Source organism: Miniopterus natalensis, chromosome 3 (assembly GCF_054644295.1).
Source record: "Miniopterus natalensis isolate mMinNat1 chromosome 3, mMinNat1.hap1, whole genome shotgun sequence".
In the NCBI taxonomy this organism is placed as follows: domain Eukaryota; kingdom Metazoa; phylum Chordata; class Mammalia; order Chiroptera; family Miniopteridae; genus Miniopterus; species Miniopterus natalensis.
The window spans coordinates 63,682,642-63,707,363 of record NC_142083.1 but is presented as its reverse complement, the minus strand read 5'-3'; the positions used below and the strand labels follow the sequence as shown (position 1 = coordinate 63,707,363).

Below are 24,722 nucleotides of genomic sequence, written 5' to 3'. Positions count from 1 at the left end.
TAAGAACAAATATGAAAAATATGATCAATAAGTAAAAAAAGGAAGAATGCAAGAGAAGAAAAATGAAAAGGTTAACTTCATCAGAAATGACAGCTTTGGTTTAAAACAAAAAGATTTATTAATTTATTAGCCCAATAAAGTTTTATTGATGATGATGATGCTGGTAGCAGCCAGCATTTATTGAGCATTTACCATACTACTAGTCATTTAACTAAGCACTTTACAAACACTGAGTATTTAATCTTCATAAAAACCCTGTGAAACAGGTAATACTATGCCTATTTACAGATGAAAAAATGGACACTAATAAAGATTAAGTAACTCGCTAAAGGTTACACTGCTACTAAATTGCAGAGAATATATAATATACCAATCAGTTTGACTCTTAACCAGTAAGTTTATATTATTTTACATTGAAAATGTATGAAATGAAATGATACTTTTGAAACAGTCCAATAAGTTAATAAATTATTTATATAAGACCCAAATCAATTTGAGATCCAAGATGGTGGCAGACTAGGTGGGTGTTACATTCCCACTCACTCAGTACCAAACTGGAATTACAACTAAAATATAAAACAATCTACCTGAATAACCACCTGAAGACTAGCTGAACAGAGGTCTTATAATCAAGGATTTACAGAAGAAGCCACATTGAGATTGGTAGGAAGGTCAGAGATGCAAAAAGGGCTGGCCCCACTCCCACAAGTGTTGGCTGAGATTCCTGAGGAATATCTCAGCTACAAAGCTTCCTCCTACAGTGCATGGGGTTGAGACCCCGTGCTGGACTCCCTAGGTCAGAACACCAGGGCCAGGAAGAGGTGTCCACATAACATCTGGCTTTGAAAAGGAAGAGACTAGAGTCTGCTAGAGGCACAGGCATTCTCCTAAAGAACCAACACACCAACTCTTGTTTGCAGCTACTCATCCTGAGTTCCGGTGGAGGAAGGGCAAAGCATACTGAAGTCTTGTGAGGAGAGACTGGGGATTGTGGCTCTGGGAAGAGAGCTGAGGAAATAGCCACCAAGACCCCTGTGCTGAGTCATTCTCAAGCACTGCAGACGCCATCTCCCTTGGGTGGAGCACTCCCCTCTATACAGCATCAGCCTAGAGAAATGCAATAGCCACACCCCCTGGATGCCTTGTCATCCCACCCTACAGAGCTTGTGCCCTACTGAGGAGTGAGCTGCCTGGGCCAACATGTAGCAGTCTGAGCAGACTCAGGTGGCGTCAGTGATTGACTGGTGTGGCTTTGAGGAGGGGGCCATTCCCCACACTTTCTCATGAACCTGACTGGCACCTCCTCCTCAAGAGATCTGCTAGTCCCACACTCCAGGCTCCAGGTGGTTCCACTCTTCTGATTCCAGACTCCGAGGTCTGTACAGAAAAGACTGAGTTGTGTGTATCTGGCACTGGGGCCACTCCTCCCACCTTCTTTCAAAACTGACTGGCACTTCCCTCTCACAGAAGATCCACTAGCCCTACCCTCGCGACTCCCAGCTGCCTCACCCTGTTGAGAATTTTGGACAGGCTGAGTTGTATGGCTCTAGAATGAGGGCCATTTTTCCCTCATATGCCCAATCACTGCAGAGTCCTCCTTTCACACAGCCAAATCTTGGTCTGTTTGGGCCTGGTAAATTCTGGTGGCCTCTCCCTGATGACTACCTAAGACCCCGCTCCAACACAAACATCTATGGGTACCTGGCAGGTAGCAGCTAGACTTGGTATGCCCTGGGACATTTATATCTAAAAGTATAAAAATAGCTCTCATTGATATCTGAAATATGCATTTCTCTCTATTCTACAGTAAGAAAAACTATTCCATGAAACTCTTTAACCACTGATAAAACACTCAAATTTTCTGAAACTAATACTAAAGAAGAAATCACCATGCAGTACAAAACTAATTCAAAATTCTATTTTGCAAGAACTGGAATCTAAACATATGCACACACATACTACAGGTTCACAAACACAACTCAGGTCATCATATTCCAGTATTGGCTGAAAAACAACAGTATTCCTTCTACCATATGTATTCAGCCTAAACCATAAAACACACAGAAACATCCACAAATATCTAAGACATTACAATCATAATTTCACATGGCTACTACCAATTTTTTCCATTGCAGAATTTAAAAGAAGACATTATGAAATATTCTTGCGAGAAAGGCACCTTACAAGATAAGCTATTTCTTCAAATAAATAACAAAGTGATATGTAAATGTGACATCAAAACCTGTAACAAATAAAGATCTGTTAATTTGTTAATCCCTGTTTAATTTTAATCGAACTGTGTTTAAACTTTCAATCCAGAGAGCAAAGACCATGCTAACGATAAAGTACAAGATCTAGTAAAATAAAAATCATCTCAATGTGCTACCATTTCTTACCTTTGAATCTTCATTGCCCACGCCCAGCTGTAACACAGCTTGAGGAGATTTTAGTTTTGCTTGAGCCGAGTGAGCCATCTGAAGGTTAAGCTGCCATCCAACCGTCTCTAGCTATAAAAGAGAAGTGCAGATTAGAATCAGATAATACAGAAGAAAGAAAACACAACTTTAAGCAAATCTCCGCTCTGCAGGAATGAACATGGATAGTCTGGACTTCGTGGAAAGTCAGCTCCTGAGCTTTAAACTGCCAACTCTGCAAATTCTTCCTTTAGGCTCATCATATTGGCCTCATGCCATGCCTGTCAAATTCAACAGTAAAACTGGTCTTTAAATACAATCTGTTCTAAAAATAAAAGTTCTAAGATTAAGCAATAAAGTACACTAAGAGAGTCAATGGTTTTAAAATAGTATATTACTATTTTAAAATAGTACATTACTGTATTAAAATAGTATATTTTAAAGCCAATGATTTTTAAATAGTTATAAATTTTAACTAGTAAATAGTGTATATTGGTCATAATCACTTCAATGACTTTCCATTATCTTTTAAAACTCCTTGCATGAGGTAGAACATAGGTAAGAGTTTTTTTAATTTAGAGGGAAACTGAAGTACCCAGATGGTAAGAGTTTCACACATTTAGACACAGTTAGTGAGACTGGAATAGCGCCAGGCAAAGAATTGCCATCTACTAGTGAGCAGGTGTTACCCAATAGACTCTCATGCTCGCTAAAGTGCTCTACCTTCCTATGATTCCCAGTTATGACAGAAACTAATTAGAACATTTCCTTTGAATTTATTAACACAACAGCAAAATTTAATCAGGTAAGGCAAAAATAGTAAAGACAGGCTAAAGCAGCATAAATGTGGCTTTATTGAACTTGAGAGTTTACTGGTTTCTCCAACCTCAGAACTATAAGTATAAAATTTTATACTTAATTTCCAGTAAATCTCAAGTACCAATATTTAGGGAAGTGTTGTGAAATGGAGTTGTCACATGCTTCTGACAACGTGACTTCAATAACTGATTTAGTAAAACTACCTTAGCCGCGTTGCTAAGAACAGCAGCCTCACAACAATTTTTACTTAACCAGAATACTAATTGCTAACTTGAAAGCCTGTTCAACAGCTAGAATCACAGCAGTGACTCAAAGCCGAATTGGAAAGAGAGCAATGAAAGTATTATCTATTCGAGAGAGGATGTGATGTGAAAATAAAGATACAGTTCTGTTCTCTCTGGCACTGAACCTTTTAGAAGTTATGGGGAAGATGGGGGAAGATGTTGCAGAAACATAATCCATAATACCACAAGTAAAAAATCAATTTAATAGTGTATGTTAAATAAGGACCCTTAATGCACTGATCTTTAACGCAGACTACAGCAAGCACAGTCTCTATACCAGCCTACCACTATTTGCAATAGTCACACACAACAGACCCTTCAATAAAACAGGAAAGAAGCATGACATAACCACTCCCGTATATACAAACATATATACATGTCACCTTCTAGGAATTCATATGAACCTATAACACACTGTTTTGATCTCATTTAACTGATCCCATCCCTGCCCTGTAAGCATTTAAGATAAATAATGAAGATAAATATTGCTTTAAATGAATAAATTAAGCATACCCCCACTGTGGTCAGACCTTTGCATAAATTAATGTATGCTTAGTCACTGCATAGAGGTGGTGTGGGAGAATTAAAAAGAACTTAAAGCTTATGTTTTGGTTCATGCTTAAGCTGTCACTCACTAGCTATGTAAACCTGGTTAAGTCACAATCTTCTAAGCTCTCAATTTCCTCATATGAAATGGAAATAAATCTATCTGAACTATCTACTTTTCTGAGTTATTGGTAATAGCAAATAAAAGGTGCATATTCAGAATATTTTGGAAACTGTAAAGCATTATAAATATAAGGCATTTTTATCACCTAATTATTTTCTATAGTACCTTTTACATAGAGTAGGCACTTTATATATAGATTGAATTAAATTGAAATGACTCAAAGAAAACTCAAAAGGAAAGGTAATTTTAAAAAGAGTCATGACTGAAAAGAGTTTTGTGGATTGGCTTTCTTTAATTTCATAGCCCTTCTATTGAATTTTTTGATTTAAAAAATATTTGTCCCAAGATCACATGAAAGATTTAAAAAGTAAATAACATTGCTAAGCTCATATGTAGGTATATGCACATATACACACCCACACACAAAAATTTACAGAAACTGCTCAGCCTTCAGAAACCTTAAATGAAGAAGAAATAGGGAAAGAATAACTAGAGTTACAAAAGAATAACTTTACAGTTACACAGAACAACAAAACAAACTCTTCAGTGAAACTAGGAGACAAAACCAACACTACTTGATATAACTATTCTTATTATCCCCATTTAACAGATTAAAAGTAAAAAATTAGTGAATTGGAGTAAAGAATATATGGAGGTTCCTTATGTTATTATTCCAACTTTTCTCTACGTTTGAAATTATATCAAAATCAAAAGTTACAAGAAACTAATTCAAGTAAGAATCAGCAATGGATACTAAATCTAAGTGGTGAAGTTTGATGTGGAACGCAGAGTCACAAAGTATCTACCCACAATTGCTTTTTAGTTACAGAAGAAAAAAAGTAATTATGCAGTGGAGAAAACAAACAGCATCTTTACAGAGAGATCAAAATTAAGATCACCAAAAAGTGGCAAATGAATTCTGGCACAATACAAAATTTAGAGGTTGTGGAAATAAGGAGAAATTAGCAAACATGGCTAAAAGCAACAGCCAGAAAGGAGAAAAACCAGAAGAGTATGGACCTAACTTATATATCCTCTTAGATGCTGGGGACATAAAAGTGAATAAACTTACCATCTCTGCCCCAAAAGCTCCAAGTCTAGAAATGAAGACAAACATGTACAAAAACAATTGTGATATAATGTAAGATATCAATAAATGAAGAGATATTCCATGTTCATGAATTTAAAGTCTCAGTATTGCTGAGATGTCAATTCTTCCATATGTGATTTATACATTTAGGTTATTCCAATTAAATTCCCATCAGGCACTTTTTATAGAAATTGACAAGCTAATACTAAAATTTAAATGGAGCCCTGCCAGCAGGGCTCAGCAGCTGAGCATCCACCTATGATCTAGGAGATCGAGGTTCAATTCCCAGTCAGGGCACATGCCTGGGTTGAGGTCTCGATCCCCAGTAGGGGGAATACAGGAGGCAGCCAATCAATGACTCTCATCAGTGATATTTCTATCTCTCTCTTTCCCTTCCCTTCTTCTCTCTGAAATCAATAAATACATATTTTTTAAAAATAAAATAAGTAAAATTTAAATGGAAATGCAAATGACCTAGAAAAGCCAAAGTAATTTTTTTTAAGTTGGAGAAGCTCTACTACCTAACGCTAAGATTTATTGTAAAGCTATAGCAATAAAAACAATGGGGCACTGGCAACAGGACAGACATATAGACCCATCAACTGACTCCTGACAAAGATGCCAAGGTAAATGATGCTGGAACTACTAGATGCCTACGTGGAAATAAAATGAACAGCAATTGTACCTAACACCAATAACAAAAATGAACTAAAAATGGATCACAGACCTAAATGTAAGTACTAAAAGCTTCAAACTTCTAGAAGAAAACACAAAAGAAAATCTTTGTGATCTTGGGATACGTATTAGATAGAACATTAAAATCATGAACCATAAAAAAATTATAAACTGGACTTCATCAAAATTAAAAATTCTGTTCTTCAAAAGTCACCATTAAGAAAAAGGAAAAGCAAGCCACAGACTGATAAAATATTCGCAATACATTTATCTGACAAAGAACCTGTATCTCTATATAAAGAGTTCTTACCATTCAATAAGACAAAGAAATCTACACAAAAATGGGCAAGGATTTGAACAGATAGCTCACAAAAGAAATATATAAATGGCCAATAAACACAAAACAAATGACGTTCAACATCCTTATGTTCAATATCCTCACACTCATTAGAATGGCTAAAATTTAAAAGCCTGGCAATACCACGTGCTGGCCAGGATGTAAAGAAATTGCTGGTTAGAATGTAAAATAGTATACACACTTTGGAAAACTGTTTGGTAGTTTCTTATAAAACACCTACCCTATAACCCTGTCAATCCACCCCTAAGTATTATCCAAAAGAAATTAAAACATATGTCTATACAAAGATGTGTACATGAATGTTAACAGATTAAAATAGTCCCAAACTGGAAATAGCCCAAATATCCATCAGTGTGAATGGATAAACAAATTGTGATAAATCCTTATTACAAAACACCACCCTACAATAAAAGAGAACTATTAATATATGCAACAGCATGGATGAACCTCAAAATCATATTCAGTGGAAGAAGCCAGACAGAAAAGGTACATTTGTATGATTCCATTCTTTAAAAATCTTAGAAAATGCAATCTATAGTGACAGAAAGCAGATCCTGGGACCAGGGTTAGGGGAGGAAAGGACTGCTAAGGAGTATAAGGAAACTTTTGAGGGTTATGAAAGTGCTCTCTGTATCTTGATCTCATGGGTATACAACTATCAAAATTCACCAAAGTGTATAACTTTAAAGGATACTGATTATAATGTGTAAATTATAATTTAAGAACATTATTTTTTAAAAGATACAATATGTTAAAGGCTTTAACAGGAGGAGGTATAGATGCAATGGGAGAACATCTCCCGCTGGCCGCTACTAAGCACCTTCGCCATCCTCTCGTAACTGGCAAGAACAGAAGGCAATAAGCCTCCCAGGACCAAGCCACACTACTTGTGTTCTAGAGAAAAAAATCCTCTACTGTGACATCTACAAGTATAAAAAGACAATGTCAGGACCTCAGAAACGACCATTATGCAATATGGTATCCATATTATAGAGATGTGTGTATTACCATATATCACATAGTTGCAAATGGATTAACTTGTCTAATCAATACTGGAGTTATCTTGCACCCAGGTGACTGCCTACCTCCACAAAGCACATTGTACAAATCACACTGCACAAGGCTACCCTTTAGGCAGCCCCCAGAGGACATAAAAAATCCAAAAGTAACTGAATCAGTGTCCTTCTTTAATGTCACTGCTATACCAAATCGTAAGAGGTACAAAGGTTTATTACAAATATCACAACTTAGGGATACTTCCTAACTTATACCCACAAGTTTAGATGCCACAAAGGTCAACCTAGCCTCACTGCTAGGGTGGAATGGAACTTAATTATACTCCTTGACCCACAGACTTGGCCAAAATACCTAATCACATTCTTCATATCCAAGTTATAAGGTGTTGAGGAAAAAGATCGATGAATCCACCTTCCAACTGTTTGCCACCTCTCTACATCCCAAGAACAGATGAAGCTAATAGTTCAAGTTGAGGATACTGAAATCTAATTCAATACTCTCACAATTGGCAACACTCTGAAAAGGTACCTCAAAATTATTTAGCAAGTACACATCTTTGAATACTCTGACATAATAAGAGTAATTTTGCTAATAGCACGGCTCCTTGGCATTAGTGAACTCTTTATTTAATTTATTAATGGTTCTGGTTTGAGCTAATTATTTATGAAGCAGAGAGTACATTTCTGGTCTCTTAGATCTAAAGCTCTTTAAACTGATTACTGCATCAACAGCAAATGACGTCACTTTTTTCCCCTAGAGAATTTGTTTCAAGCTAAAGCAACTCTCTCTATATTCCTACTTTTAAAGAGGACACACTGTAAATGACTGAATCTAGTATTCCAGCAAAACTCAAGAGTGTTGAAATAGGTGAACCACAAAAGGCTTAAAGTACAACCAAAATAAAAACACACCAAAAAAACTAGGAAATATATAAAATACAATCCATACCCTCCTCTCTTTACTGTTCTTTTCTCTACCGGTAAATACAAATATCCCTTTTACAAGAAAACCTAACAGACTGAACTTCAAATAACACAATTTCTAAAGCATGGGTATCCATGCATTTATTCATTCAACAACCTTTTTTTTAAAAAAAAAAATATATCTTTATTGAGAGAGGAAAGGAGAGGGAGGGAGAGAGATAGAAACATCAACGATGAGTCATTGATCGGCTGCCTCCTGCATGCCCCCAACTGGGGATTGAGCTGCAACCCGGGCATGTGCCCTGACCAGGAATCAAACCCCAATTGCCATGATCCTAGGTCCAAGCTCAAGTGCTGAGCCACGCCCAGCCGGGCAACAACCAGTTTTGAGAACCTACTATACCTCAAGGGCCTTTTAAAGCAGTGAAAATACAGTAGTAAACAAAACAGACAAAAATGTCTGCCCTTGTGAAGGTTATAGTTTAGTAGTAGTGACAGACAGGCAGACACACAGATAGACATACAATAAATAAATAAATAAATAAATAAATAAATAAATAAATAAATAAATAAATAAAATATATAGTGGGCCAATAATAAATGTTATGCAGAAAAATGAAGTAATAAAGTACCATAGAAGTGGGGGCACTTTTCATTATGACAATCAGGGCAAGGCTCACTATCAATGTGACATTTGAGCAAAGAGCTAAACAAGATAAGGGAGCCAGTCATGAAAATCCAGGAAAAGAAATTCAGGTATCCAGACTGAGCCAGGTGAAAGGGGTTAAGAGGTGAAGGTCAAGAAGACAGGTAGTAGGCCTAGGGGAATTACAGATCCTGTGAGCCCTTAAAGGCAATTGTGGGGCTGAGAGCAACATGGAAAGCCTTTGGTGAACGTGGAGCAGAGAAGGGATGGAATAAGATGTAACAATTTAAAAGAACCGCTTTTAGAGTTCCTAATCTGGCCCTGGTAGGAAGTAGTGTGCATTACATCAACCTCCTTGCAAAGAAAAATTATAGCCTCTAGACAAATATTTAAAACACAATAATTTGAAGGCACTGTAGAATGACTAAGTTCTGCAGGCAGAGAATTTGACTCATAAAAGAAAAAAAAAAACATGTAAGGTGAGAGATTCACATTTATATGATTTTTTCCCAATCCATGCAGCATGGGGTGGCTAACAGTCAAATAGAAAGCCTCAGGTTTGGCTTGAGGGATCAGCAGTATCATTTCTAGATATTTACCCAAGAGAAATAAAAACGTATGTCCACAGAAAAACTTGCATACAAGTGTTCATAGCAGTCTTATTTATAATAGCCAGAAACTGGAAATAGCTCAAAAGTCCATCCAGAAAAGTATGGATAAATAAATTGTAGTATTTTCATACAGTGGAATACTACTCAGCAACAAAAAAATTACCAATACAGGAAACAACATGAATAAATAATAGAAAAACATGCTGAGAGATATTAGCCAGATACATTTATTTGAGTTCATTTATATTAAGTCCAAGAACAAACAAAACCAGTCTATGCTGATGGAAAAGAACTCAAATTGCGCACTTTCCAGGTCATGAAAATATTCTCTATTTTGTTATGAATAATAATTAAATGGGTGTATATTCTGAAACTCATGAAAGTGAACACTTAAAAATCTCTGCAATTTACTGCAAGTAAATTATATTTCAATAAAAAGTAGTAAATATAGCACCATTAAACCTCACATTTATATTCAGTTAATTTCAGTGCATGGAAAAAGCTTTTATTTGATTCATAACATGCTAATAACTAAAGTAACAAAAGAGGCAAAAACTTGAGTTATATGTGGATATAATTACAATAAAATACATTTCCTATGAATGCAGAAGATAATATTAAGAAGCATTTAAATGTCAAATCCGAATTTCTCATTTCTTATACTCTATATAAAATACAGGTATTTAACAATTAATGAAGCAAACAATTAGTTGTTAACACTTAAAAAATAAAGTTAATTTTATTATAATGGCTTTAAAAGGGTATTTTTAAGAATGTTATAAGAACATTATTTTCTTAGGAACAATGACCATCCACTTTTAAATGTAGGTTTCTCAAGAATCTATGAGAAAATATGATGAAATTTCAGTATATAATGAAATGAATACATATGAATAAATTTGCCATATAATTGGTAAAGTTAAGAATACTCTTAACAAGAGAAAATCACATTAAACAGATTTTGAACATTCAAAGCAGATATAACTGTCAAATTTGTATTTTAAAACGCCCTAACAAACACATGAATGCATTTTAAGAAAGAGAATCAATGCATGTAGTCTTTAAAGAGCAGATTACTCAGAGTGCTTAAGTATGCCTTACGTATATCTCTCATAATCATATCTGGTACTAACTAAGGAATAAAGTTAACTTAGAAATGTAAAAATATTTTAGAAAAAATGTTGTATAAAGAGAATACAATTATTTTCCTTAAAGTCTCAGAAAAAAGATATATATGTCAATAACATTTAACATGTAAGTATGTGTTGGGGCGGAGATGTTGATCATGCTCTGTTGACTGTGATTATTAGCTATAGTTATAGGAAATTATTAATCATGTTCTGTTAACTGTGACTATTCTGTTCTAATTAGAAAAAGCACTTTCTAACCCAGCTGGGAGTTGTACACCCCAGGACATGGGAATTATCCTTAGAATGCGTTCCATTCTCCTTTCCCGAGAACTGCCTATCATCATGGACAGATTAACAACCTTGTCCCAAAACAACTGAATCCTGGAGGCACCTGCCCATTGCAACTCCTAGCCCCCATTGCCTGCAATCTGGTCCCTGAGGCGCCAGCCCTTTGCGAGCCCTTTGCAACCCCAGCCCACTTTGCCTACTTCCCCATGCCTAAGTAATTCCTGCTTTCCCACGTAATCTTTGTGCTTCTATCCAATATAAGCAGCTGGCTTATGGAGGGTGGCAGAGCAGATTTCGTGGATGACCTTACTGCTCTCCCAATTTGCTGGCAGTATTGGAATAAATGCTCATATACGATTCAACCTGTCTCCGCTTAATTGGCTCAAGTAGTGACAGGCGGCCTGGACCCATTGTCGTCTGGTTTCATATGTACATTTAGTTTAGTAGAAATATATGTAAAGAAACTATAAACAAAAATTCAGGAGTAACATTAAACACAGTACTGAAGTTCTGTCTAAAAGGGGATTCATAATTTAATAACTGTCATGACTACATTGGTATTATAACAAAAACCAAACAGAAAACCCTTTTACAAGAACACTGCTGGCAGAGTCAACACTGATAAAAAAGAGACAGATACAAATTATAATAAGTGGTGGTGACATTCAGTCTCATATCTCCAAAGAGGTTAAGATAAAATATATTTTTTAAAACAAAAGAGATGGGATAAAATTTTAAAATTCCTTCAACCATATCCTGCAAAAAGCTATCACTAAAATTAATTTTCAAAAAATAAAAAATGAAGAGGTGTTTTTAAAAACTGAATATAAGCACCTGTTGATTTTTAAACTTATTATGTAATTGACTCTCACTCTTAAAATTTAGAATTATTACCCACAGATCTTCTACTATAAGTACCCACCAGACAATTCATGTGAGTGAGCCCCTAAATTACCATTAAAACCATTACCTTAAGTTATAGAGGCACATTTTAAACTGCAAATTAAAATTAAATCACATTGTGGTAGAAAATATGTATGGAAACAACTTTTATAGGAATATTGTCTATATACTCTTTTGCCTGACTTTACCCCTACAGAATATTATACCTTAAAAACTCTTCAGGTATAATAATCTATGCCATACATTATTGAAAAATATCTTTGATATAACATAACCTATACCTTGTGGGGAGCGAGAATCCTCTGCCTGAATTTTTCAACTGTTTCTTGACCCATGGAAGACCAAGTATTGACAAATGCTTCTGCTTTGTCTTGTGTAAGGTGAATGTTCTCCAACTGCTGCTGCAAAGCTGCGGGCTTCACATTGTGATATACTGCCTATCAAAGAGAAAAAAATTACATACATCTCTAATGTCCATACACAGACCTTGATCTATAATGAAATACAAAATTAATTAATTTAAATCAAAAGAATATTTTACATTTCTATTGCACAGTCGTTTTATTATTTTACAAATAATATACCATTCCAAGGGTTGAAAGATTTAGGATTAAATAAATGGCCTAAATTATTCAGGCTAAACTTTAGTTACACCTGAGGTATAAGTAATCCTAAATCTACCTAACGGAAAACCCTCTTTGCTTTAGCTATGTAAATGGTACCCTAATTAAAATTTCATTTCCTGGGTTCTCCACTGCCCCATCTCAGGTCCAAACAGCCTGGGCAGCGGCCAGGCAGCCCAGGTCCTCAAATGGGGGGAGGGGGGAAACTGGCCTGCATCCTGCTGCCAAGATGCCCAAGAGGAAGGTCAGCTCTGCTTAGGGCACAGCAAAGGAGGAGCCCCAAGAGGAGATCAGCGAGGTTGTCAACTAAACTTGCTCTGTAAAAGTGTAAATGAAGCCAAAAAAGGCAGCAGGAAAGGATAAATATGCAGACATAAAAGTGCAAACAAAAGGGAAAAGGGGAGCAAAGAGAAAACAGGTCAAAGTAGCTAACCTTCGGAAAATGGAGAAACTTAAAAACAAGGAAAGTCCAGCCTCTGATGACGCAGGAGAGAAAGAAGCCAAGTCTGATTAATATCATATACCATGCCTTATCAGTGGTACCTGTCTCCCTTTTTGTACAATCCAGAGGAATATTTTTATCAACTATTTTGTAAATTAGAGTTTTTTAGTAGCTCTAGAAACATTTTTAAGACTGAGGGAATTCTACCTCATCCCATTTTTTTTTTAAGTGTAAATGCTTTTTTTAAATAAGTGTAATCATTTGCTGGTTGTTTATTTTTTGATACAACCAGAAAATAGTGGGATATTAGATACGAGAGGCTTTGACTGTTTGGGGTGTCAGCTTAACATTCCATAGACAGGGGTAATTTTATATCCTATAACACACAGCATATTAAATGGCAATTTGGAGTCAGTTGTATATTTACTATGTCCTGAACATTTTAAATTACTTCTATTCTCATGTTTTTGGTAGAATTGTTTCCTAAAGAAAACCACTCCTTGATCTTGGCTCTCCCTGTCAGAAGTTTGTGCACTCTGTAACATCTTTGGTGTAGTAGTCTAGCTTTCCTAGTAACTTTGTTAACGATGTACTGTGAAAGATTGAAAATTTGACTATGTAGTATATATGATATTAAACTGTGAAATAGTGAGACTTTGATGTATCAACACTTAAAGATATTAGTAATCGATACTCTATTAAGAAAAATTAGCCTCCAAATTTTAAGCTGGGAAGTCACTGGAAAAGTGTTTAGAAAAGAATCACAGCTACATGACTTTAGGTTTTCAGTACATATGTTAAGAATTGTGTACAAATTGAAATGTCTGTGTACTTATCCTCAAAACAACCAATAAAATCTCAATTATGAAAAAAAATTTTAATTTTCTCATTTCACTTAATTATTTCAAATAAGTATACAATGTTTTGTTTCTCAACTAACAAAATTTTCCAAGAAGTACTTTCTCAAAACTACCTTCCCTCTCCCAACTGCCTAGGTAACAGATAATAAAATATTGTAAAATGTTTAACAGTGCTATCTGTTCCATTACTTACCTTACTCTGGAACAACTTCCTCATAAACCCCATGCTGCTCTGTCTTGTTTGATTATCCTTTTCACCTACTGAAGGCCGGTCAAGGACAGCCATCGTTACATTCTGTAATTCGTATAAGGCTGTATATAGTAGATGCCTGGCAGCTTGTCCTTTTAAAGGTATCTGTCACTAGAATGCTCATGAAGCTACAGTACTATTTAAAATTTAATTTCACAAGTATTCTATTTAATCAATAACAGGAATTTCAAGAGAATCTATTCTAAGCCCAGCAATATGCTAGGTTTATATAAGATGCACGCGCACACGCATGCGCACACACAAAAACACACAAGATCCTGGCCCCACACAAATTCAAAACCTAGCGAAGACGTCACTGACACCCATGAAATAATAAAAGACTAACAATGTTCTCTACTATGATGAGCCAAAGATAAAAGAAATCCAAATAAGAGGCAGACTGCAAGTATAAGGGGTCAAGGCTACAGTGGAAAGAAATGTGACTTAAAGGGAACTAATAAAATAAGCTGAATTTAGGTAGAAAGAAGAGATGCAGAAGGGCAGCTCAGTAGGAAGAAACAGTATGATAAAGAGTCGTTTAACAACTACTTCTTTTCTAAATGTTTCATTTATCATCTTAGTCAAATAAATCCCCCAAAATCATTTATTAAAATTTTTAAATAAAGTGTGTTCATTTTTCCAAGTTATTATACCAAGTAACAATAAATTAAAATCTTTTATAACTGTCTCGAGTCAATAAAGTCTTGATTCATATTGTCAAACACTTTACTCACACTACTCAACATTATTAAGACTGTTTTGTAGAATGCAATACCGTGTGTGTATGTGGTGGGGGATGAATACATTAAAATATTTTTTTTTACTATACTGAAATTCTTAATAAAAATATATTCACAGCTTCCACTTGCACGCTTTTAAAAAAATGTTATACATATAATAGCAATACAAACGTACTAAACAACAATGGTTAGGAAGTTTGGAGCCATAAAAATACCTGTTCTAAAATGAATGATATTGTTTCAAGAACTAGGTGAAGATCCTGTTTCTCTAGAGAAAATGCAGCTTGAAGTTTTTCTTCCTCTTCTTCACTGAAACTGTTCTCAGCCTGTAACACAAAAAGCTCACATTCAGGCATTTGAAACTCAGATAGATACTCAAAAGAATTCATTTAGTCACATATGGAATGAGAATTGAGAGAAAAAGTAAATCCAAGGTGAAAGAAACTGATATGCTTGTAAATTTCAATATCTCAAAATCATAGCCCAGTTCAATATCTGGATCTTGCCAAATAAAGTTCATTTTTAAAAAGCAGCACTTTAAATTCTTTGGAGATAGAAAATAACAGTAAATACCATAACTAATGGACATTTAGAAAAAAAAAAACTAGAAGGTAAAACCCCACAATGTTAACAACAATTAACAAAAATTTCCATCTTCACTCATTCAAAACATTTCCTGAGTATCTATTTTGTCCTACATAGACAATTCATGTCCTCAGGTATCCCAAACTCTAGTTAAAAAGACATATAAAAAATTATTCAAATAATTTCCATTTTGATGAGTTCTGCAAAAGTATGGGTTATTATAAGAGTATATATAAAGCAGGAAATTGTCTTTTGTATAGTTTCCATGTTTTCCAAAACTTAAATATTACACAATTACTTTTTTAAGCAATACATGATAGAAAGAAGATAGCCATCTGAGTATAACCTCTGGCTAGTGTCCTCTTTCATTTCCAAAATAATCTCCTGACATAAAGATACTGGTTTATCAAATATGAAAAAATGCACAGTATTAAAATGGCTTTTAAATAAAAATAACTACTTTATGCACACATACTAAAAACAACCTTTACTACTACCTCTTCCCCACAGCAATATGGAGAATTTCAGAAATTCCATGAGCCTCTGCCCTGACAGCTTAGGATGATGTACAACTACACAGTTATTCAACTGAAGCCTCTTTAAAACTCAAACTGGCATATTTGGGGGGTTGGAGGATAGTCACAAGAACTCCCAGTCTCTACTACCTGTTTTATGACTGAGAAAAGCATGAACCCAATTTGGCCAAAATGCCAATTACTTACCTCAGGAACAATGTTTTTATCTGAAAGTTCTAGAATTTCTGTGACTACCATACATCTTCTTTATATAATGAGCTACAGTACCAGGTTTTATCAATATGAGAAACATAACAATATTATGTATAATTACTGAACCACATGTTGCATTAGATTAAATGGATATTTACAATTTAACTTACAAGCTGGTCAATCTGATTCATTTTAATATACACCAAATAAGATATTTTGACAAAATAAAAATAGTGACTGAGCATGTAGATAAATAAACTGCAGTGTCCCCAATATGTGCAAGGAAATAAGATTTTTTAAAAAGAAAGCAACAAAAAGAACCACCTTAACATCTTCAAGGACATTATATTAACAAAGTGGTTGGAGTGAAAGGAGACAGGGAATATTTATTTATATGCCCCCATACACTGGTACATCAAATATGCACCCTCAAAATAGAGAGGAGAAGAACAGCACATGAAAAATACAGCTATAGAACAAAGTTTTAAAGACATATTCAACCTCTTGCTCCAAAGAGGAACTTAAATATAAGTTCCTCTATTTGCTTTCAAAGAGAGGCAGTTGAACTTTTGTCTATCTACCAATAGCAACCCACACATATCTGGGAGTTAAAGAGAAGATAAAGGAGATATATTCTTTCTTATCCTCTCAATGAGAGAAAATTAAGGCCCAGGTTTATAAAATTAGAAAGTATCCAAGAAACTTAAATCTTTAAAATGGAAAGTGGGATGTTAATTTTTCCTATATTAAAAGAGCTTATGTCATAAACATATACATATACATAGGCAGAAAGGAAAAACAACACTTAAAAAGAATAAGATAGTGCTATATGGACTGACATGGAAAGATCTCTGATAAAAGTGAGAGAAAAAGGTAAATAGCAGGGCAATATATACAGTATGATACCACTTATATAAAAATACATAGACAAACTACATTTTTATGTATATGTGCATGCATATGTGTATGTACATCTGTATTTATTAATACATGGGAAAAGATCTGAAAAAATAAAAAAACTGAATTGATAATAAAGTCTACCTCTAGGGAGGTATGGTGGTTTTATTATTCTGCAAATTTTCTAGCACTCCTCCCTTCAAAAAATGGAGCTTAATTACCTTTCCCTTGAATGTGAGCCAAACCTAGTGACTTACTTTTAACAAGGAGAATATAATGAAAGTGAAGACATGTGATATCCAAGGCTAGGTCCTAAAAAGGACAGCACCTTCCTCCCTAGGATCACTCTCTCTCTGGAAGAAGCCAACCTCCATGTCGGAAGGAATGGCTTGTATGGCAAGGAACTGAGGCCTCCGCCCACTGCTGCCACCAGCTAGCCATACTAGAAGGAAATCCTCCAGCCCCTGTCAAACCTTCAAATAATAGCAGCCCTAAACCTACATCTGTCAGCAACTTCATAAGAAACCCCAAATGAGAACCATCCAGCCACACCACTCCTAAATTCTTGACCTACAGGAGCTGTGAGAGATAATAAATGTTTACTATTGCTTTAAGCTGCTAAGCTTTGGAGTAATTTGTAATTCGGCAATAGGCAACTAATACAGGAGAGAATTAAGATGGAAAGAAGGGCAAGAGTTTTACATATATATATGTAAAATTGGCTTATAGAGTAAGAAATATTTCTTACTCTATAAGCCAATTTGTAAGAAGCCCTCCACCTTATATAAAATACAAAATAAATACATTTTCAGAGATAAGCTACCCTCTTCTTTTTTGTCCATATAGGTGAGACCAATTTTTTTGTGTGAAGGACTGTCCTGCACATGTAAGACATTTAATGTCCAAGAGCACTGAACGCCAGCAGCACCCACCACACACTGGAACAACCAAAAAAATCCTCAGGCATTTCTATATGCTGGGGTTTACATGTGATTGTCCTTTTGTTAATGAGACTGCTCTATCATAAGGGGGAAATACAGTGGTACAAATGAATATTAAATAAATGAACTTTTATTTTAAAATTTTTAAAGAAATATTTCTAAAATGTATGACATCTATTCTAGAAATTCTTATGCTGACTCGGGTCATGATTACAAGCATCAAAATTCTGTGCTGAACAATCCTAAAGAACTCCTAAGACACATCTATGTTTCACTTCAGTAAAAACACCCCTCAGGTTTCTGTGCTTTTATATTTCTTCTGTATGATTTTCATAACTCTTCCACTTCATTCCATGATCAGTAGTCAATTCTTGAAACTGCCTAACATGCTTTATCACAGCAGGACCTTCATCCCCCAGTTTGCTGTTTCTAGTCTGCCATGCCAGGAACCCAGACAGCTGATCTCTCAGAACTAGACATAACACATAGTTACATTAATAGGCTTCGTGTGAGGGCCAAAAACTCTCTCCTACGGAGCAAAGTACATGAATTTTTTAATTGCATGAGTTGTGACAGTTATTTTTGAAACTCAAAAGCCATAAACGTTTATTTGTAAGTTTTCAGCTATGGCAGTTGCTCTGACTTCCCTCAGTATTTCCCAGTGCAGACTCTATTAGCATGATGGACGGGGCAATTCTTTGTGTAGGACTGCCCGTCACATTGCCATGGCCAGGAAGATGGCCAGTTCAAGGAGGACTCCCAGACCAATGCTGAGGCATGCCCATATCCTATACCTAAGCTGTCTTAGTTTCCCATGTTTATTCCTAGTAGGGATACCACGGAACCAGTCTGGACAAAAACGGATGATCTCTGCCCGTAAACACATTAAGCTTGGTAAAATCAAAGTACAAGCTGGTGTCATTTAGAATAGCAATCAAATCCCTAAACCTCCATCAATCTACCAGTATCAAGTTTCACTGTTCTCAGGGCTCTGCTTGTCCAAAGGAAAAGGGCAACTTGACAGGCCAGAAGTAAATAAAAGAAAACTGGCAGATCCTGAATGGCACTGCAAACTTCACTTGATAAGAGCTCTTAATACAATAGGAGCCCTTCTGAAAGAACATTCCCTGAAACCATCCAGGAAAAAAAACAAAACCACCCTGCACCTTTCCAGACTTTCTCAACAGTCAAATACTCACAGGTGCATGCTTCTGTCCTCAGTTGCTTCAGCTCTCAGTAACCACACCTTCCCATTGTCACTCCCCTACCCAGGACGCATATCATTCAAACAACTCCGCAGAATGCTGTGGCGGCTCAGTTACTCTAAGATAAACATTAACTTATTCTCAACTCCAGAGATGAATGACAGGGTCAAAGACAAACTACACATCCCAACTTCCCCTGCAAATATTCCCTCCTCCCTCAGTATGAAAACAAAATATGTACATAAAGGAGTTTTGACCTATACTGTTTTCTATGTTTAAGAAGGCAGCACCTACCAGCTCAGGGAATAAAGCAAAGCATCTGTATAAACTGCCTTCATCGTCAACTTTTATACTGACTTATATACTACTTCGCACTCCTTTCTGAGGTTAACTGTAATGGATTGAAGGGCTGGATTCTGGAACAGACTGCCTTGCTAGTTAGCTGTGTGACCTTGGTCAAATTATTTAACTGGTTTCTATCTCAGTTTCCTCATAGATAAAATACAGATGGCAGAAGTACTTACTTCCTAAGTTGCTGTAAGGATTAACTCCAGCCTGAGTTAATAATACAAAACCATTAGAATGGTAGCAGTTACAGAGGGAACAATGTAACTGTAAATAGCAAATTCCTTACAGGCAGGAATTTAAAGGACTTACGTTTGTTTTGTGTTTCCCATAGGAAGGAAAAGAATTAACTCCAAGAACAGTTATTGAGTGCTGACTGTATAAGTATCAATGTATTATGTATGGGAAATATAAAGATGAGTAAGACATGATACTCAAGTTCAGAGAAAGACCCTATACTCATGAAACAAATAGTTATGATACAGTGCTAAAGTGAGGTGATAATGAACCAAGTGTTTTAGAAGCATAAAAGAGAGAACTGCTGAGAATGATACTAAAATCCTTGAAAGATGAAAACTAGTTTATTGACTAAAGAAGAAAAGAGGGACATTGCAGGTAAAGGAAAGAATATATATACACACACACAGTCAAAAAAGTTCACGGAACATTCTAGTAAAAGTGCAGTCCTGTGTGACTGAAGCACTTGCAAAGTGGAGGGAATACAGGTTGTGGCCATATTATGTTATTAAGGATTTTTAACTTTTCCCCATGGGGCAATGGAAAAATCACTGATGACTTTGATATAATCATTTTTTTTTTTAGGAAAAAAATATTTGGAAAGATAAATGAAATAGCATTATGAAGAAGCAATAAGAAGGGAAAGACTAGAGGCCTTGAGATACCAATTTGAAGATAATTATTGTGCCCAAAGAAGAGATAATAAGAATCTGAACTAGGACTATAAGAAGAACTTGGCTTTGAAAGACACTTTAGATGAAGGAAGGGCTTTGGGGCTGACTCCTGGCCAGGAAAAAAAAGGGGAAAGAGTTCAAGTTCCTGTTTAATGGTGATGCCTGGCACCGGGCAGAAGAGTTATTGGGTGCTCCATAAACTTGTGATGGATGGAATTAAATTTTTATAACCTGCTAAAAAAGCTAACTTATATTGGTGAGCAAGCTGTGAATTACTGAACATCAAAATGTCCAAAATAACCACACCCTTGAAATAAAAGTAAAAGATTAAATAAAAGATTAAATACTGATTGATAGACTACCACAGAATTATTTTTAAGAGGAAGAATGAAGTCATAAAATCAGAATTTTCCCAAAGCATTTGAAAAGTTCCATAATAAAAAAAATTAACTTTAATAAAGACACAGCTTCCCATACTTTTGACCATAGGACATTATCAAATTTTCTAGGGACCTGGTGTTCAAAAAGACACACTAGGAGACTATTCTCCGCAAAAAGTTCTTTAAATAGAACACTGAGTTCCAGTGGAATCACAAGAAAGTACTGTAAGCTATAGAAATGCAAACGTACAAACCTTCAGGTGAAGTTTTTGAAGAATTCGGGTGAGCAATCTTGGAAATCTTCCTATATCTATTGCATTTATCAGCGACACCGCTTTTTTCATGCTAAATAAATTAGTAAAACAAAGTTTTTATGTGAGCTTTCCAAGTGGAACTCTATTCACTATAAGTACAGTTGTCCATAACTGCAGTTGTCTATAAGTTTTCATTTCAATAACTGTGACTGCTATAAGATAAGCATGAGTGAATTAAAGAAAAACAGATGATGGCCAGCAAAGGAGACAGGGCATTTCCCAACAGATGCCCCCCCCCCCCCCCCCAAAAAAAGGACTACTGCTGAAAAGGTCTATTTGCCAAATTTTCTCTTTTTTGTGTGCAAGGCAAACTACTAGAGGAAGCTTACACTGTGTGGGGAATGGCATTAATTTAGCAGCAGGTGTTTAAAGTATCCACTTAACCCAAAATGCAACCCTGCAAAGAGTGGGAGGAGGGAAGTGGCTATCACACCAAAAATATAAAGAAAAGAATGCTGCATGGCAGATAATAGAATTTAAAAAAATACTACCTACAAAAATCACTTGGGGTCACTAAGTACACAGCTGTTTTAAAGCCCTGCTTCGACGGTAATAAGTAACTTTCAGTTCCGTGACAGGAACAGCGCTGTCGCGCCGCGTTACTGCGGTTTCCTGACGGGGAGTGCTGCTGGCCGAGGCCAGGAACCGGCCGTCGGACTCACGGACCCAGGAAGCGGGGAACCTTAAGCCGAAACTCTCTTCCCGAGGATTCCCGCCCAAGGCGGGCGCAAAGCAGTTCCCTGCCTGCGCCAACGCTTCCCGACACCACCCACACTTCCGCGCCTCGCCCGCACCCCTCGCCGCCGCGCTGAGGTTCAACCACTTTTCATTACACGGAGTCACCGTGACTCCAGGAAGTTCGTTTTAACAGAGAACTTCCCATCACTACCGTGGACGGCCGACCTCGCCTACCCCAAACGGAGGTTCACTAAAAATAGGTAAAACGGGGACCAGAGCAACGTCACGGAATTCTGACCCCCATGCCCCCGCCCGGCCCGAGTCTGTGTCTCTGTCGCACCCCGAGGGGAAGGGGCTGCGGGCACGCGTTAGGCGTGGGGGCGTCCGCGGCCCGCGGGCGGGAAAGGGGCCTGGGCCCCGCGGCCCCGCCCCGCGCTCTCCGGCTCCGCCCCAGGGGCCCGGCGCTGCGGCCACGCGGCTCCGGGACGGTAAGAGGCCGCCCGGCGCAGGCACCCCGCGCGGGGGACCCACCGCGACGGCGGCGGCGCCCGCAGCCCCGGGCCTCCCGCGGGGCCCCCCTGCGGCTCCGACGGCCCCGCCCCGCGGGGGCGCCACGCGACAGGCCCGGGGGCACCCTCGCCGCCCCTGCCGCGCCACCCAGGGGACGGCCACCGCGGCGTCCGGCCGGGCGGCTACCTGGGGCTCTCCCGCAGGATCAGGGCAGCGGCCGCCATCCTCCGCGCTCGCGCCGCGGCGCCTCCCGTCAGCTGCTCCGGGCCCAGCCAATGGCGGCGCGGGGACGGGAACCCGGACGGGCCAGGCCCCGCCGCCCGGCCGGAGGCTCGCGCCTGAGCCGGGTTAAGGCCGTAGGCGCATTAATTTACTCATATTTACATATTTACTAGTTCTATGTACCTGGCCGTGGGCGTGTGTGTGCCTGGCGTATCGTGCATGCAGTGCGCGTGTAAGCATACGCATTTAGGCGCGTGTGTGCGTGTGACAGGCACCCCCTGCAGGGCACACGCCGCACCCCCATCTGCCCCGCAGCGCTCCCTGAGCGCCTTAGGCGCCAGGCGCTGTGCCAGGCACTTGGGATACCAAAGGCCCAAGTGTCTGCCCTCTGGGTTTGCCCGCAGCACAAATGGACAGGCGTCTGTGGCTCCCTTTTGGGGTCCTACGCGGAGTCAGGCACTGCGTGGTGGGAGAGGCGAAGGCCACAGAGACGGCCACTAAGGATCTCACAAGAGAGCAGGCAGGGTGATCACGCGGCTCACAGGCACCTTGCTCCACCTCCAAGGGAAGGTGTCGTGGGGACTCAGAGGCGGGAGCAGTGATGAGGCATCAGGCAGGATCAGGAGGCCTTCCATCGGCAGGTGGCATTGAGGAGCCTGTGGCATGTGCACTTAATCTGGTGAAATTAAATGTTTTCAAGCAAAGGAATTCTTGTGATGAGAGCTGAGTTCTTTGTTTTTTTCTTGTTTGTTTTAAGCTGTCAGCAGAATGAAGATTGGATTGGGAAGAGGTAAGCAAAAAAAAAAAAAAACAGATAGGAAACTTGCAATAATCTACCGAAAGCAATAAAATCCTGTGGTTGTAAAGTGGCCTTGGAGAATAAAAAGACAGTTCGTGGATTAGAGTTACATTTCAGCTGTAGAATCTTCAGGAACTGGCAGAAGATTGAATTTCATTTTCCTACCTAATTATGTTTTACTTACATTATTATTTAAATTAGTTGGCATTCCTACAGCAGCCCAAGAAACATCCTGAGAGGAGAAGCCAGATTGCAAATTAAAAGCCAATAATCCCCACATGGATAATTGAGTCAATTATATACTGTGCTGAACACATACAAATACGTTTAGTTCCACCACCCTCCACATACTCCCCAACTGATGCAATATGTAAAAAAGATGTATGTGAATCTACGTAAATTACAGGTTCTGATACAAACACATTACCCTACCTGGCACAACGTTAAAAGAGTCCCAGTTCAATCGCCTTTGAATCATTTCCTCAGTTGTCTTCATTGCCTGAAGTGGAGCCACTAACCAACTGAAGCCCTTAGGAATCTGAAGTTTTCGTCCCCCTCAGTTGCCTTCAAAACCATTGCTAGGATTTTGAGCAAAAGAACATCAAGTTGAGTCCTGTGTCTCTGTAACCTGGAACAAAGCACTTAGCCTCACTGTTTTCCATTCCTGATCTGCAAAATGGGGGTGAGAACCATGTCTGCCCCCCTGCACTGTGGTGAGAATTATGTGATGTGATGTATATGCACAAGAAACACTCTACCCTCCCTTATAAAGCAAAGCACAGGTTTCCAAGGTTTCTGCCAAAGAAAGTCTCCAGTGGACACAGAGGCCTCTCATTCTAATTCTTTTCATTTTCACTGATGGGGGGGTGATCATTTCTTAATGCCATTTGCTATAAAGGCTTGATGCAAAAAATAATTTTGCCCCTTAATTGAGACCCTCACCCAAAATATGTCTATGATCCCTGCAATATAGGCATATATATCCATGAAAAAAATCCTTGTAGTTGTCTACCTGTTGCCATCTGCTAGAGAACAGGAAATGTACCTTCTGGAGACATAACTCCATAGCCACACTTTACCACTAACCCCCAAACTTGTCAGCCTATCTTTATGATGGATCCAGAACCCAGATCTGCTGTCCCTCATCTTTTATGGCTACTAAACATGCTGAATGCCCCAAAGTTTCTTCATAGCCTTACCTTCATTGCAAACTTCCACCAAATCCACTTCTTTTTTTTTTTTACATTTTATGTTAGTCTGGTTTCTCCAGAAAACAATCTGATTACATGTGAGTGCTTCACTGGGCACTATAATTGTAGGAAAGGAGGAGTGAGGGCAAAAGGGAAGGAAGTAAAGAAAGCATATACAAGGCTGTACGTGATCCAGCTGGTTACAACTTTAAAACCTAGCTCATTTCTCAGGACTGTCGGGTATTTCCAGAGAGACTATGCCCAGTCATTGTGT

General features: G+C 37.9%; 1 protein-coding gene and 1 pseudogene across 4 annotated transcripts in view; one reads left to right on the top strand and one right to left on the bottom strand.

The window, feature by feature from the left end:
• Positions 1-22,472, bottom strand: part of COMMD10 (COMM domain containing 10) — a 123,828-nt gene extending 101,356 nt beyond the window's left edge. For 3 of the 4 annotated variants that reach the window (XM_087815504.1, XM_087815502.1, XM_087815503.1), the window contains exons 1-5: positions 22,424-22,472; positions 20,990-21,080; positions 14,959-15,069; positions 12,110-12,265; positions 2,397-2,507 (exon numbers count right to left, since the gene is read on the bottom strand). In XM_087815504.1, coding sequence (XP_087671630.1) covers positions 2,397-2,507; positions 12,110-12,265; positions 14,959-15,069; positions 20,990-21,080; positions 22,424-22,461 — 507 coding nt within the window. In that variant the 5' untranslated portion in view covers positions 22,462-22,472. Of the gene's footprint in view, positions 1-2,396; positions 2,508-12,109; positions 12,266-14,958; positions 15,070-20,989; positions 21,081-21,610; positions 21,657-22,423 lie in introns of those variants that run through there. The other variant, XM_016224918.2, reaches the window with a different exon arrangement.
• On the top strand, positions 12,681-12,965 carry LOC148093508 (non-histone chromosomal protein HMG-14 pseudogene; annotated as a pseudogene).
• Positions 22,473-24,722: the final 2,250 nt, after the last annotated feature.